The sequence below is a fragment of the Antennarius striatus genome, chromosome 21 (assembly GCF_040054535.1).
Source record: "Antennarius striatus isolate MH-2024 chromosome 21, ASM4005453v1, whole genome shotgun sequence".
Classification (NCBI taxonomy): domain Eukaryota; kingdom Metazoa; phylum Chordata; class Actinopteri; order Lophiiformes; family Antennariidae; genus Antennarius; species Antennarius striatus.
This window is the reverse complement of record NC_090796.1, coordinates 16,614,895-16,627,468: the sequence shown is the minus strand read 5'-3', so window position 1 is coordinate 16,627,468 and position 12,574 is coordinate 16,614,895. Positions and strand designations below refer to the sequence as shown.

General features: G+C 47.7%; 1 protein-coding gene across 1 annotated transcript; it reads left to right on the top strand.

The window, feature by feature from the left end:
- The first annotated feature begins 1,545 nt into the window (after positions 1-1,545).
- On the top strand, positions 1,546-11,264 carry LOC137588122 (synaptopodin 2-like protein). The gene is made up of 5 exons (XM_068304959.1): positions 1,546-1,749; positions 4,219-4,370; positions 4,451-4,738; positions 4,879-5,267; positions 8,040-11,264. Exons 1-5 carry the CDS (start codon positions 1,648-1,650, stop codon positions 10,445-10,447), a joined length of 3,339 nt encoding a protein of 1,112 aa, XP_068161060.1. The 5' UTR covers positions 1,546-1,647; the 3' UTR covers positions 10,448-11,264.
- Positions 11,265-12,574: the final 1,310 nt, after the last annotated feature.

Sequence of the window (12,574 nt, the reverse complement as noted above, 5' to 3'; positions counted from 1 at the left end):
TTTAAAGTTGATTATAATCAAATCAGGGGATTTAAAGCATCACTAATTTGTCCTAGCAATCTGTCTACTTTAAAATGAGTTGTACATCCACAAGTGTGTGATGAGTTTGTGGTGATTCTCAACAACAATGTTCTGTCAAAAGAATATTTAGAGAATAGCCGCAAAGCCATACCCAATCAACATGAATGTAATGTTATTTGTATTTTATTGAAATGGAAAGGAACAGTGTAATATCTTTGGACTCCTCACAGTATTTGCTGAGCGTAGCAACAATTTCGTCAAAGCTCTGAATAAAGTTTAAATTATCTTTGGTCATCACGTTCAGGGTCTTGACAGTCACAGGCTTTTAAAGCTACTCACATAGACTATTCAAGGTGTATGAGCGCAGGTACTGATATCTGTTATTCCAGGTGGCAGTTTGCATACTTTTGAAATCACCACACCTTTGTCAAAGTAACCCACCTCTATATAAATGTACACAGACTGGAGGAAGGTTACACCTGTGAGAAAACCACAGAGGCAAGACGACCACATGCCAGAGGAGGCCCGGTCCAGCGTGGTAAAGCTTCACAATTTCACAAAGATGCATTCACACCAGCATCATTCAGACTAAAATATCCCAAATTTTGATGAACCCAGTTCCTGGAGGAGAACGACATCATAGTTCTGGTTTGGTCAGAGATGAGTCATGTCCTCAAGGCAATTGAAAAGCTGTGAAATTGATGGAGGTGGTGTGACAATGTCTAATGACTCAGCAGTGACTGACTGGGCGACATCATCTCAATCCATATGTATAAAGATTACTGATAAGGAACACGCTGATGACTGACTGTGTAAAATATTGTGTAAGCCATTTGAGATATTTGTTGCACTGCTGCTGTTGGTGTTGTTTTTGTAATAGCAGTTCTTTTAAAGTGAAATCATTTCATTGTTATTCGTTATTATTCAGGGACCAAATACATCCAGTTTAAAGCGATTGCAGTGTGAAGACGATGCTCATCCTGAGAGCCAGCATTTGTTCACTCTTTGATGCTACACAACGCTGTTTGCGAATTGTAGCTGGGATAGTGTGTGTAGATGTGTGTGTGTGTGTGTGTCATGGCTGCTGTCCAGGCTGGCCATGGGGGTCAAAAAGGGAGTGGTGTTAGGAGTTATTTTGGGAGGGTATATCAGCAAGCATCCCCTGAACAGTGAGTGCTTGAGAGTGACATGGCAAGTGTTGAATCATGCGTACACACACACACACACACACACACACACACACACACACACACACACACACACACACACACACACACACACACACACACACACACACACACACACACACACACACACACACACACACACACACACACACACACACACACAAACTCACACACACTTCTCACCCTCCTTAGTACCCACCCTCTTACCCAGCATTCCCAGATAAGCCTGCCACCTCCCGTCTCCTCCAGGGTGGAGTGGGGTGGGTGGGAGGAAGGTGTGTGTGTGTGTGGGGGGGGGGGGGGGGGTTGCCACGGTCATGGAGAGAAGCTTGAGGCTTCCGTCACATTCATTTATACATGCGGCGCGTAAGGAGCTGATCGAGACACACACACACACACACACACACACACACACACACACACTAGGCTGTGAGCTGGGATGGTGGCGGAGGAGATCGTGGTGTCCCTCTCAGGAGGAGCTCCGTGGGGCTTCAGGCTGCAGGGAGGAGCAGAGGAGCACAAACCTCTACAGGTGTCAAAGGTAAGGCCGAGCCTGCATGAAGGAGTCAAAGAGGAGTCGGGGCCGAGGGGGCCCCGCCAGCAGCTGCTGGTGGCGGTCCCAAGCTTCAGTGGTCAGTCTTGTGGTTCCAATCTGTTCGTCATTCAAGACTGGTCGTTTCTTCATTCGTTGTGTAATCAAGTGTTTTTACCAGGTTTGCTCCACACGCTTGTGGTTTTTCCTTTCATCTAAAGTCACGTGAGCATAGCAGAATAGAAGAGTTTTATTAGACATTTCACAGCTACTGTCTTCCCTCCGCTCCACCCAGCTGGACCTCCGCCAGCATCTTCTTCTCCATCTCATTGATTCAAAGCTACTTTTAGTCGTTCCTTCCCTTTTGATATTCGTTGAAGATGAACTCAGGTTTTATGACCTGAGATGATCCTCACATCGTCTGCATATACATCATTTCCATCTCTACTGGAGAACAAACAAATCTTTTTCAAGACTCACAATTTTTAGGAGCTGACTTTAACCTCTGGAGGGTTATTTTATCTCTTTGGTGTCTCCGGATGCTTTTTATGTCTGTGTTTCTATTTGCTGACAGTCTAAATGGTTCTCTTTATTAAGAAAATCTATTCTGGAGAGCAGGAATGTGACTCCCTCATGCCGGCCTCACAGGCAGCTCAGCTCTGGCAACAAAGGCCTCTCTTTATCTGGGATTTCCACCAGATAAGGTCACCTTTAATGCGAGTCTGGTCAGCGTGGGCTCCTCTTGTGGGTGAATGTGTGCGTACCCTATCTTCTGTGTGTCTCAGATAAGCCTGATGGGCAGAGGAGGATCAGAATAGATCGTTGAAGTGGAGTTGGAAGGCAATGATGGAAAAATGCCTTCTGTTCACACATAATCACACATCCCGAAACACACACACACACACACACACACACACACACACACACACACACACACACACACACACACACACACACACACACACACACACACACACACACACACACACACACACACTCATGAAGATCATAGTGAGTATTTTTATCCTCCATCATCTACTGTGTCTGTGTGTGTGTGTGTGTGTGTGTGTGTGTGTGTGTGTGTGTGTGTGTGTGTGTGTGTGTGTGTGTGTGTGTGTGTCAAGTTTTTAGACATGATTTTTTTTAAAAAGCGATTCTAAACAGTCAGGAACTGATGTGGGATATTGGCAGTTGTGTGTTATTCATTTCCGTGCAAATGTTATTTTTAAAAATAAACTAATACATACAGTATATACAGTGTGTGTGTATATATATATATATATATATATATATATATATATAAAAATTCAAACTCCAAAAAACTCAACTCCAGCTTTTTCTCAAATATGCAATTAACAGTAAAAACTATTGAAAACTTCTTTCCAGCTGTGTCTGATAATGAAACACACTCTTTGTGGGGGAATCCTCAGGATTTCACGCTTTGTTTTCTCCGTTTCTCTATCCGTGTTTCTTCATCTGTCTCGGAATGTGGCTGATTTTCCCACTAGGTTTTATTTTGAGTACGAGGGGAACATATGGTGAACGCCAGGCGTCCCCCCCCCCTGTCCGGGCTGGGGATGCAGCTGTTTGAACTCCCTCTTTCATGATGTTCATTTGTGTTGTGTGTTTCTAAGTGTGCACACATTAATGATAAAACACAGTATTAATAGGTTGTCCTGCATGTGAAGCTGGAACATTGAGTCATTGAGTCATGAGACGTTGATAAAGGTAAATACTTTTTCCTCTTGAAAGTCCAATTAGGTGTGGGAACGATCCACTCAACGTTTTTATGGAGATAAGTGAGTGTAGTAGTGTGTGTGTGTGTGTGTGTGTGTGTGTGTGTGGGTATGAGAAGGAGAAGGGAAAGACTTTGTCTTCTTCTAGTGGAAGCGAGCACACACATTTATATCTCTTCTCCCCCCCTTACACACACACACACACACACACATACACACACACACACACTTCCTGATGGGTGCTATGACATCATCTCTCAGCGACCTCCATCGACAGGTGCACAATTTCACAAGTTATTTCGATACAGGGACGAGAACGGCTGGCAGGAGAAGAGAGACGTCTGTCGCCAAACACATAAATTATTCTACAAGTTTTCAGCTTCGTCACATAAAAATGCCTTCACTCCATTTGCAGTACTTTTTGAGGAAGCCTGACAGCCCATAATATGTCACCAGAGATGGATGTTGGTCATACGGTTTATAGTGCAAACTAAAATATATACTATACTATCTAAAAACCACAGAAGGAAAGGAGAAGTTTAAGGAGCATAAAATAGAATCAAGTAAAGCTCCTAAAAGTCCCAGATAAATAAACATGCTGTGTGAAATTAATTATGCATGATAAGCATAAACCCTAATTTATGCTTTAGGTTTAAAAGTATTTTGCATTTAATTTTCTATGAGTTAAGTACTAAGAAAAATAGAAAAATGGAAATATCTTGTCTGTTTTACCTCCCTGCAGGTACGCAGACGCAGCAAAGCCTGCAGAGCCGGCCTGAAGGAGTCCGATGAGCTGCTGGCCATCGGCCATCACACGTGTGCAGAGCTGAGCCACGCACAGGCCATGACCCTCATCGACACACAGAATGCCACCCTGAACCTGAAGGTCAAAAGGTCAGATCATCACACACACAAACACTCACAGAACACACAGTCTCTAACGTTGTTAAATGAAGCTATATGTTTGTTTCCAGGGTCCCTTCAGGATTCCACTCTTCATCTGCCCCGCCCTGCTCCTCCATGAGGATCCTGTCCCCCCCTACTGTCCCCCTCCCTCCCCTACGTACTTACATCCTCTCCCCCACCGGGATCCCGAAGGGCATCACTTCCCCTCCGGACAGCGAGGCGTACTACGGAGAGACCGACAGCGACGCCGACACGCAGTCGCTCTCACACCGACGGCAACGCCGCACGCCCCCCCACGCTCGCTCCCCATTACGCTACGACAGGCAGGAGGAGGAGGACGCGTCAGAGATGAGCGGGTAAGGGATGGAGGCATCACCCCACACCTGCTTTCATGCACATTTAAGATTCCTCCATCCCACCCTTCCTTCCTTCCTTCCTTCCTCCCTCGCTCCCCCCTCCCTTCCTAACACCTTCTTCTCATTGGTTAAATTCTAAGGTATGAGAGTGCAACGGATGCGGGGGTCTCCATGCAGGGTCAGTGGGACGTCCAGGGTCTCATTGGCGTCCCTCGCAGAGAGCTCATCTACCAGCCTCCCCAGAGCGACTGGACCACTCCAGAACACACCCCTCACACCCTGACCCCTCACACCCTCACGCCGACCCCTGACCAGGGGGCTGTGGAGGCAGAAGGAGAGGGGGACAGCGGCTTCCAGGAGGCAGGGGGCTGCATCGGGGTTACCTGCCCGCCGCTCGTGTCCCCTGAACGGGCTAAAGAGGCTCTGATGTTGGGTTCCAGCAGACAACTGGTGCCCATGGTAGGACCACAGCTGACCCCCGTCAGCGACGAGCTCTCTACCACCTACATGGACAAAGCGCGACAAGCCAGTGAGTATCACACACTCCAACACACCGGTACAGGTAAATAATGATGGTGACAACAGCGTCACACCTCCAAGAACAAACCGAACCCGCCAACCAACCAGCCAAAACCACAACCTCCTCAGCAGAAGTAATACATTCACACCAAATTATCATTATTGGCCACGATATCGGTTTTGAATGTGAATTTGGAGTTAGAACTCTTCTTTCCATTCAGGTTGAGGATATAATAATATAATAATATGAATATACAACAAAAAACAGGAATCCTCCTCTGAGTGCAACTACTTCAGTCTTGACAGCAGTCTATCTGTTTTATAATTTAGATGTAATGCATTAATCCGCAGCTGTGTCGCCCTCTAGCGGTCGTTTTGCGGAACTGTCGCAGGCCGGCGTTTAGGGGGTGAGATGCATTCCGCCTCCCGCGTCCCTCCCTTCATCTCCCCCCTCAAACAGCAGTCAGTCTGTCAGTATTCAGAGCATTTGTCTCGCTGGCTGTATTTATAGGCGTTGAAGCCTCTGATGGACGGACAGGATGCAGCCTGACGCACAGGCCGCACAGCTGAATATGTGGTTTGCGTGTTTGTGTGTCTGCAGCGATGTGTGTGGGTGTGTATGTTGTACCATGTGCGCAGTTCTTGTGTGATTGTATTATCCTTAAATAAATATGGAGAGGAATAGTTTGGTGTTTTGTAAATGTCTTTTTTAACTTTTTTTTGGGCGCTAGATGAGAAAGTCAATACCAGAATGAGATTTGTAAGGGACATTAGCCTAGCTTAGCATCGAGACTGGATGACAAAAACCTGCGTGGCTCGGTTCAAAGAGAATAAAATCTGTCTGATTAGAATAAACCAATTGGAGGATACAAATTTATTTTATATTGACCTCAATAATCTCATTTAATCTCACCGATCTCATCCCAGTGTTTTTATCATGTATCTTGTCGAATCAACAGATGATGTCATCGATAATGAATAATGCTCACCACTGACCCGACTGAATAGTTATGCACTGACTGAGTTGTGGTTGACATGAACCACTGATGCAGTAATGAGCTGAATGGCTCGGGGCTTTGCTACAGGACAAATGATGACTGAGACATCCTGGGATCTGTCCTTTCTCATATTACACACACACACACACACATTACCTTTGACATTGGCTATGTGATTGTTAGCGCTGCTGCTATACAGCTGTGTGTCGGCCTGTGCAGATCAGGATTCAGTGGAGATTTACGACAAAGCCTTCCTCTATAAACTATACTTGGCTCTATGAACTCATACACACACACACACTTGATGACATTGCTGTCGAAATATCTCCTAGTGAGGGGTCTCTACGCTCTTGTTTGTGTGTGTCAGTGTGTGTGAGACAGGTGTTTGATGCCTGTCAGACAGACAGGAATAGAGGCTTGACATCATGAGTTGATTTGAGCGGCTGGACAAAGGTCTTTACATGGGCCGGGCCGGAGGAGACGAGCTGGAGGACAGAGGACGGCAGCTCCCCACTCAGAGCGCAGTTAGACACTGTGAGGGTGTGTGTGTGTGTGTGTGTGGGTGAGTGTGTGTGGGAGGGTCTGAGTGAGTTTGAGGACATACACTCACACTTGTGAGATGAAGGACATCACATCACCGTCAGGTTCAGATCAAGGTGGACACAAAGCCTCACGCGTCGCACACACAGGTAAGATTCATTCGCTGGTTATAATTCATGTTATCCATTATAAGGGACGTGCATCAGTCAGGAATTGAATAGTGATTTTATGTTATTATTGATTTAAAGTTAGGAAGAATATTTTTGCTATGTTGCATTTTAAAAAGTTAGTCGTCTTGGGTTTGTGTCAGTTTTGTGTTCAATTGATCTATAGATACTTTTAAAATCAGAACTGCTTTAACACGATATTTACACTGACAAGGAATTATACTGGATCTAGAACACAAACACTGGTTGACATAAATATTCAGTATAATGAAACAGACAACAGAAAATCATCTATATGTGGTTGAAAAAGTTGGCGGGGGGTCTCGTTTGCCTTGTTGATGCTGGTGCATCTTGTTTGTGTGTAGCTCAATGGATGAAGGTTGTTGGTCCATCAATAAGATGTCAAAATAAAGTTTGGTGCAGATATTGATGAGCCCCTGACTTCTGATGTGGAACCATTGTGTGGTTTTGTCAAATCCCCTTCAGGACTTCTGTCACGTTCCAGTTGTGTTCTCATTGGGTCGACAATGAAGTCTGAGCGACACATTCGACAAAACTAATCATATCCTCTCTCAGCTGTTGTCTTTAGGGCTAAATGACGCTAGCATGCTAACACTCGGGACTGAGATGTGTTAGCGTTTTGTTCCCTGCATCGTCCTGACTGTCATTATCGGACTGGATTGTAGGTTTGTGGGTGTTTTCAATAGGTCTTCTTGGACTTTGCATCATGAGACTAGACTATATGAGTTGGGCCAAGATACCAAAATGAGTCAAATAGCCGTGGACTTAGCAGGGTGGCGCACATGCCCCCGAAACCAGCAAGCGTTAGTGCAGGAGAGACATTGTGATCCAACCTTCCTGGAGTGTGTGACGCAATCCTGGAGAGCAGCAGGAATTCTTTATTCTAAATCCACAACACACCCTCCTGTCCGTCACTGGTAATCCTCATCGGCGCTCATCACTATGATAACACTCAATCCATCAGTCAGAGCTGTTTCCATTATGTCTCCCATGACCTGCCAGGTATTCCTCGTCCTCTTTCTGTCTCTGTATTCATTTTGCCTTCCTGTCTTGCAGGGTTGCAGCGTGGGGAGAGTCAGGTGGAGAAGCAGGTGAAGGAGGCTCGGACCAAATGTCGCTCCATCGCCTCTCTGCTGACTGATGCTCCCAACCCCAACTCCAAAGGGGTGCTTATGTTCAAGAAACGTCGGCAAAGGGCCAAGAAGTACACGCTGACCTGCTTCGGAAAAGCTGCAGAAGACAGAGGAGGAGACACAGAAGGGGAGACAGAAGGGGAGACGGAGGAGGAAGGAGGGAGTTCCTTCCAGAGCGGCTCAGAGGTCGATGAGGAGGGATTCTCGGCGTCCTTTGACCCCACGTGGGATAGCGGTTATCTAGACCTGCTGGACAGGAGAAGCGCCGCCTGCCCACCACCCACTCCCACGACTCCAACAACCAAACACAGCGCATGGCAGGACATCCTCGCCTATAAAAGTCCAGATATCTCAACTTCTAGCAAACAAGAGCTAGAGCTCACAGAGAAGGAGAACTCACCCAATCAGGGCTCAAGTGTTGAGACCAGCATCACAAAGCAGCCAATCAGAAACCACCCTGCACACATGTCTCCTCCGGCTGTGGCTCTGACCAATGGCGGGTCGCCAGCGGTGAGTAGGGCCAGCGTTGTTCTGAATCTGCCCTCTCAAATGCCCCCGCCGAGTCAAAATGGGCATCAGGGCGACTTCAGTCCAAACCCAGACCTTCATCTGAGTGCCGGCTTCAGTCCAAGTCAAGGTGGCCTGAACCGCACCGCCAGGCCCTTTGCTGCGGGCCCCGCCCCTTCGCGTGCGTCCGTCACCTCTGTGATGTTTCGACCCCCCCAACCGAAGCCCACGGCAATGGCGACGGCCAACCAACCTGTGGCTGCTGTCTCCATGGTGACAATCCAACCGACTCACCATCCACCAGGACCCGATGCAAAGAGAGCGGTGTCTAGCACCTCTCTCTACATCCCTCCAAGAAATAACAACAGCAACACCCCCCCCTCGGCGAACTCCCTCCCCTCAAATCTCTCGCCTCCATCCTCTCTGTCGTCTACACCTTTCTCCCAACCGGTGGTGAATCCTCTGGCCTTTTCCCCAGCTGCGTACGCTCCCCCCTCCACCCTACAGTCCACCCTTCCTCCCGCTCCTCTAACCCAACCTTCTCCATCTCCATCCGCCCCCCCTGCTGCCATGGCGATAGCATCACCTCCCCCTCGTCCTACTACTACTACCACCGCCGATTCTCTGGCAACACGTGAGCAACGCATCGCCGTCCCAGCTGCTCGCACCGGCATCCTGAGCGAAGCCCGTCGCCGTAGCAGCAAGAAGCCGATGTTCGCTTCGGTCCAAAACAAAGATGTCAACCCCAACCCGGACCTGATGTCGATGATCCAGAACTTGGACGACCACGTAGGGAGAACCTCGGGCGCTGAGGTAGGAGCGGCGCCCAGTGCGGAGGCGGGGCACGAGTCGGGGCCCGAGGAGGACTGGCTGAGGCTTGGGGCCGAGGCCTGTAACTTCATGCAGGCTCAGCGGGGACCCAGACCACCTCCGGTAGCCCCCAAACCACAAACCCCTCAGCTGCCACAGCTGGGGGGGAAAGGAGGCCAACTATTTGCCCGCAGACAAAACAGGATGGATCGGTACGTGGTGGAAAGAGCGCCCTCTGTCACCGCAGCTCATTACTCTCCCACCCAGACGAGGGAGCCCTCACCCACACCGTCGCTCCCGGCGACTTGGAAATACTCCCCCAACATCCGTGCTCCCCCTCCCATCAGCTACAACCCCCTTCTTTCTCCCTCCTGCCCTCCGAAGGCACAGAAAAAGCCCGAGGTGGCAAAGTCTGGGGTGTCCGGTTCTAAAAAAGCGGGCCTGAAGTCGGTGGAGATTATGAACCACCAGCCCCACCAGCTCAGCTCTTCTCTGTTCAGTTACGGAGGTGGGGGACCCCCGGGGGTCCCGTCCCAGCTTCATCAGCAACGAGATGGTCCTCAGAAGACGGCTCGAGTGTACGAGGTGAAACGTTTCTCCACGCCTCCGCCGTCAGCGCCGGCCCTCAAGGTCATCGTCCCCCGATCGGCGACGACACTCGGAGAACCCATGTGGCGCTCAGACGTCATGTCCCCCCCACCCGGACCGTACCAACCGTACCAAACCCAGTGGGCCACCTCCCCTCTGTCTCCTCCTCACCCCCCAGCTCCTACTGCTCCTCTTCCTCAGATTCCCACATTCTCTTCTGCTCAAGCCCACTCCCACACCGCCTCCCACCCACCGGCCAATCGGCAGTTCAAGAGCGCTCCGGATCTGAGCCCGTTGAGCCCAACCGGTGTCTCCCGGGAAACATCCATCAACACCCAACTACCCAGGGTTCCCAGGCCCAGATTCAGCACCTCCAACCTGGGTCTGCAGCCCTGTGTGTGGCGCCCTGGATCCACTCTGCACTGAGTCGACTCTGGTCCGGACACTTTGAGACGAGGGTTTTAAATCTGTGGGTTTTTTAGGATTGTAATAATGTCATATTTTATTCTAGTGATCTACTTAGTGATGTTACTGCAGCTTTTGGGTTTTATCAGCCACATTTTATCACAAGACGTTTTTGGACGAAGCACATTTTATGACTTAGATGTAATTTCGTTGACTTATTCATGGAATGCATTTGGTTTTAGATAAAGGGAACACCGTTTTGCACATGAAATGTTTTCAAAGAGAAGTTTGAGAACCGAGTCCAACGGCAGATCGAAAAGGAAATACTGTAAATAATGTAATGACCGATGAGGAATTAAACATATAAAAGAAGAACAGAGGATGTGAAAAGACAAGAAATGGGGTTGAAGATGGGAAAAAAATTAAAAAGGAAAGCAGAGGACGCTCTGATGGAGTGACTAATATAAAAAAAGTTTGATGAGGTGTAGAAGAGCACATTTAACTTCTTAGAGCGTGTCACCCTGTCGCCATCCAGCAGCACATGAGAAAAGTTGCCAACGTATTAAAAGTCGCTTCTATTCCTGCACTCCCCCTACCTGTTACATGTAATCTACGTTTGTGTGTTGGATTGAGTTTCGTTTTTTTGATCTGCAGCAGTGTGAGCTTTGTCTTCTGCAAGTTTTTCCACAGGACTACAGCTGCCGTGAAGCGTCGCCGTCTTTCACAGCGGACTGGAGTTGTCGTCTGTTGATATGGAGAGGTTTTACGTGTCTTTTTCCCTGAGATTCCCTCCCGCAGCGGCCGAGAGCCTGAATAAAAATAGACATGAGTCACATCAGCTGTCACTCTGGTTCTTCCTGTGTCACCCACGTCATTGCTTCATCCCGCACCAGACGCCCGTATCTCCTCACACCCATTAGTTTTATCGTTTTCTGATGCTGCATCTGTTCAACGGGGACTTGGAGAGATTTGAGATTGGAAAAAAAAAAAAGTAAAAAATGAAAGTTTATGCATCAAGAAAACGCTTTTAAACCTTGACCACATGGAGGCGCTGTAGGATTTGACACCCACTGGGCTCATCCCGTGTTTAATTAAATTTCCCATTGCTATAATAAAAGGAACATCACACGTTATTCCTAACTAGAAATAAAAATGTTTAAATTCTAACCATAAAGACAATTAATTTAGAAAAAACCATCCAGAGAAGTGATTAAAAAAAACTTCAAATTCACGCATATTTTTTTTAGATTCTTTTCTTTTAGATTTAAAATCTAATTTTTGCAGTTGAAACCCGTCCCTGAAAGATTCTTGGCCGACATTTCATGTCATGCTTAATGACAGCCACCTGATGGACGTCGGGCTGTGAAACCCAATCACGGTCCTCAGAAAGAAATCTAACCTTCGACCCTCGACTGGGATCAGGTGACAAACGGGGGCTAACTTTAGCCGCTAACTTTAGTCCTGTTCAGGTCCGTGGGTAAGCTTAGCCGCTGAGGCTAAGAGAAGGTACAAAACAAACGTACAAATCCCTGCGTGCAGCATGTCGGCTGATCTACAAACTAGGCCACTGGATTTTAGAAATATAGCAAAGCTTTAACTGCACTTAAAGTAATGACTGAGGCGGCTCTTTAACTCCGGGCCAAATTACCAAATTAGTTGCGACAATTTCCCCTCTTTCTGTCTCTCTCCTCTGTTAATACCTCTCTCGCTCAATTACACACACACACACTCACACACATATACACACACACACACACACACACACACACACACACACACACACACACACACACACACACACACACACACACACACACACACACACACACACAGCCCATTTCACCTATTTTTGGAGCCGTTAATCTCCAGCTATTTGGCCCGGTGCTAAACTCTTAATTCTGATGGCTTTTTTACAACATGATTGAGAGTGGAGAGGAAGCGCTGCATCATACTTCCTGTCTTTGCTCGCCGCTCTGCCAAAGCAGCCTCACGCCTTTCCTCACACCTTATTTCTTTGTCCTGCTCAGGTCAAGGGTCAGCGTCTAAGGCCTCACATGTGTATGACGATTTGAAGGTTGTTATTTATTTTTTTATTTTACATTTTCACATTCATTAGCAGTATGAAAATTTGAATTTTTTGGCTCTGGG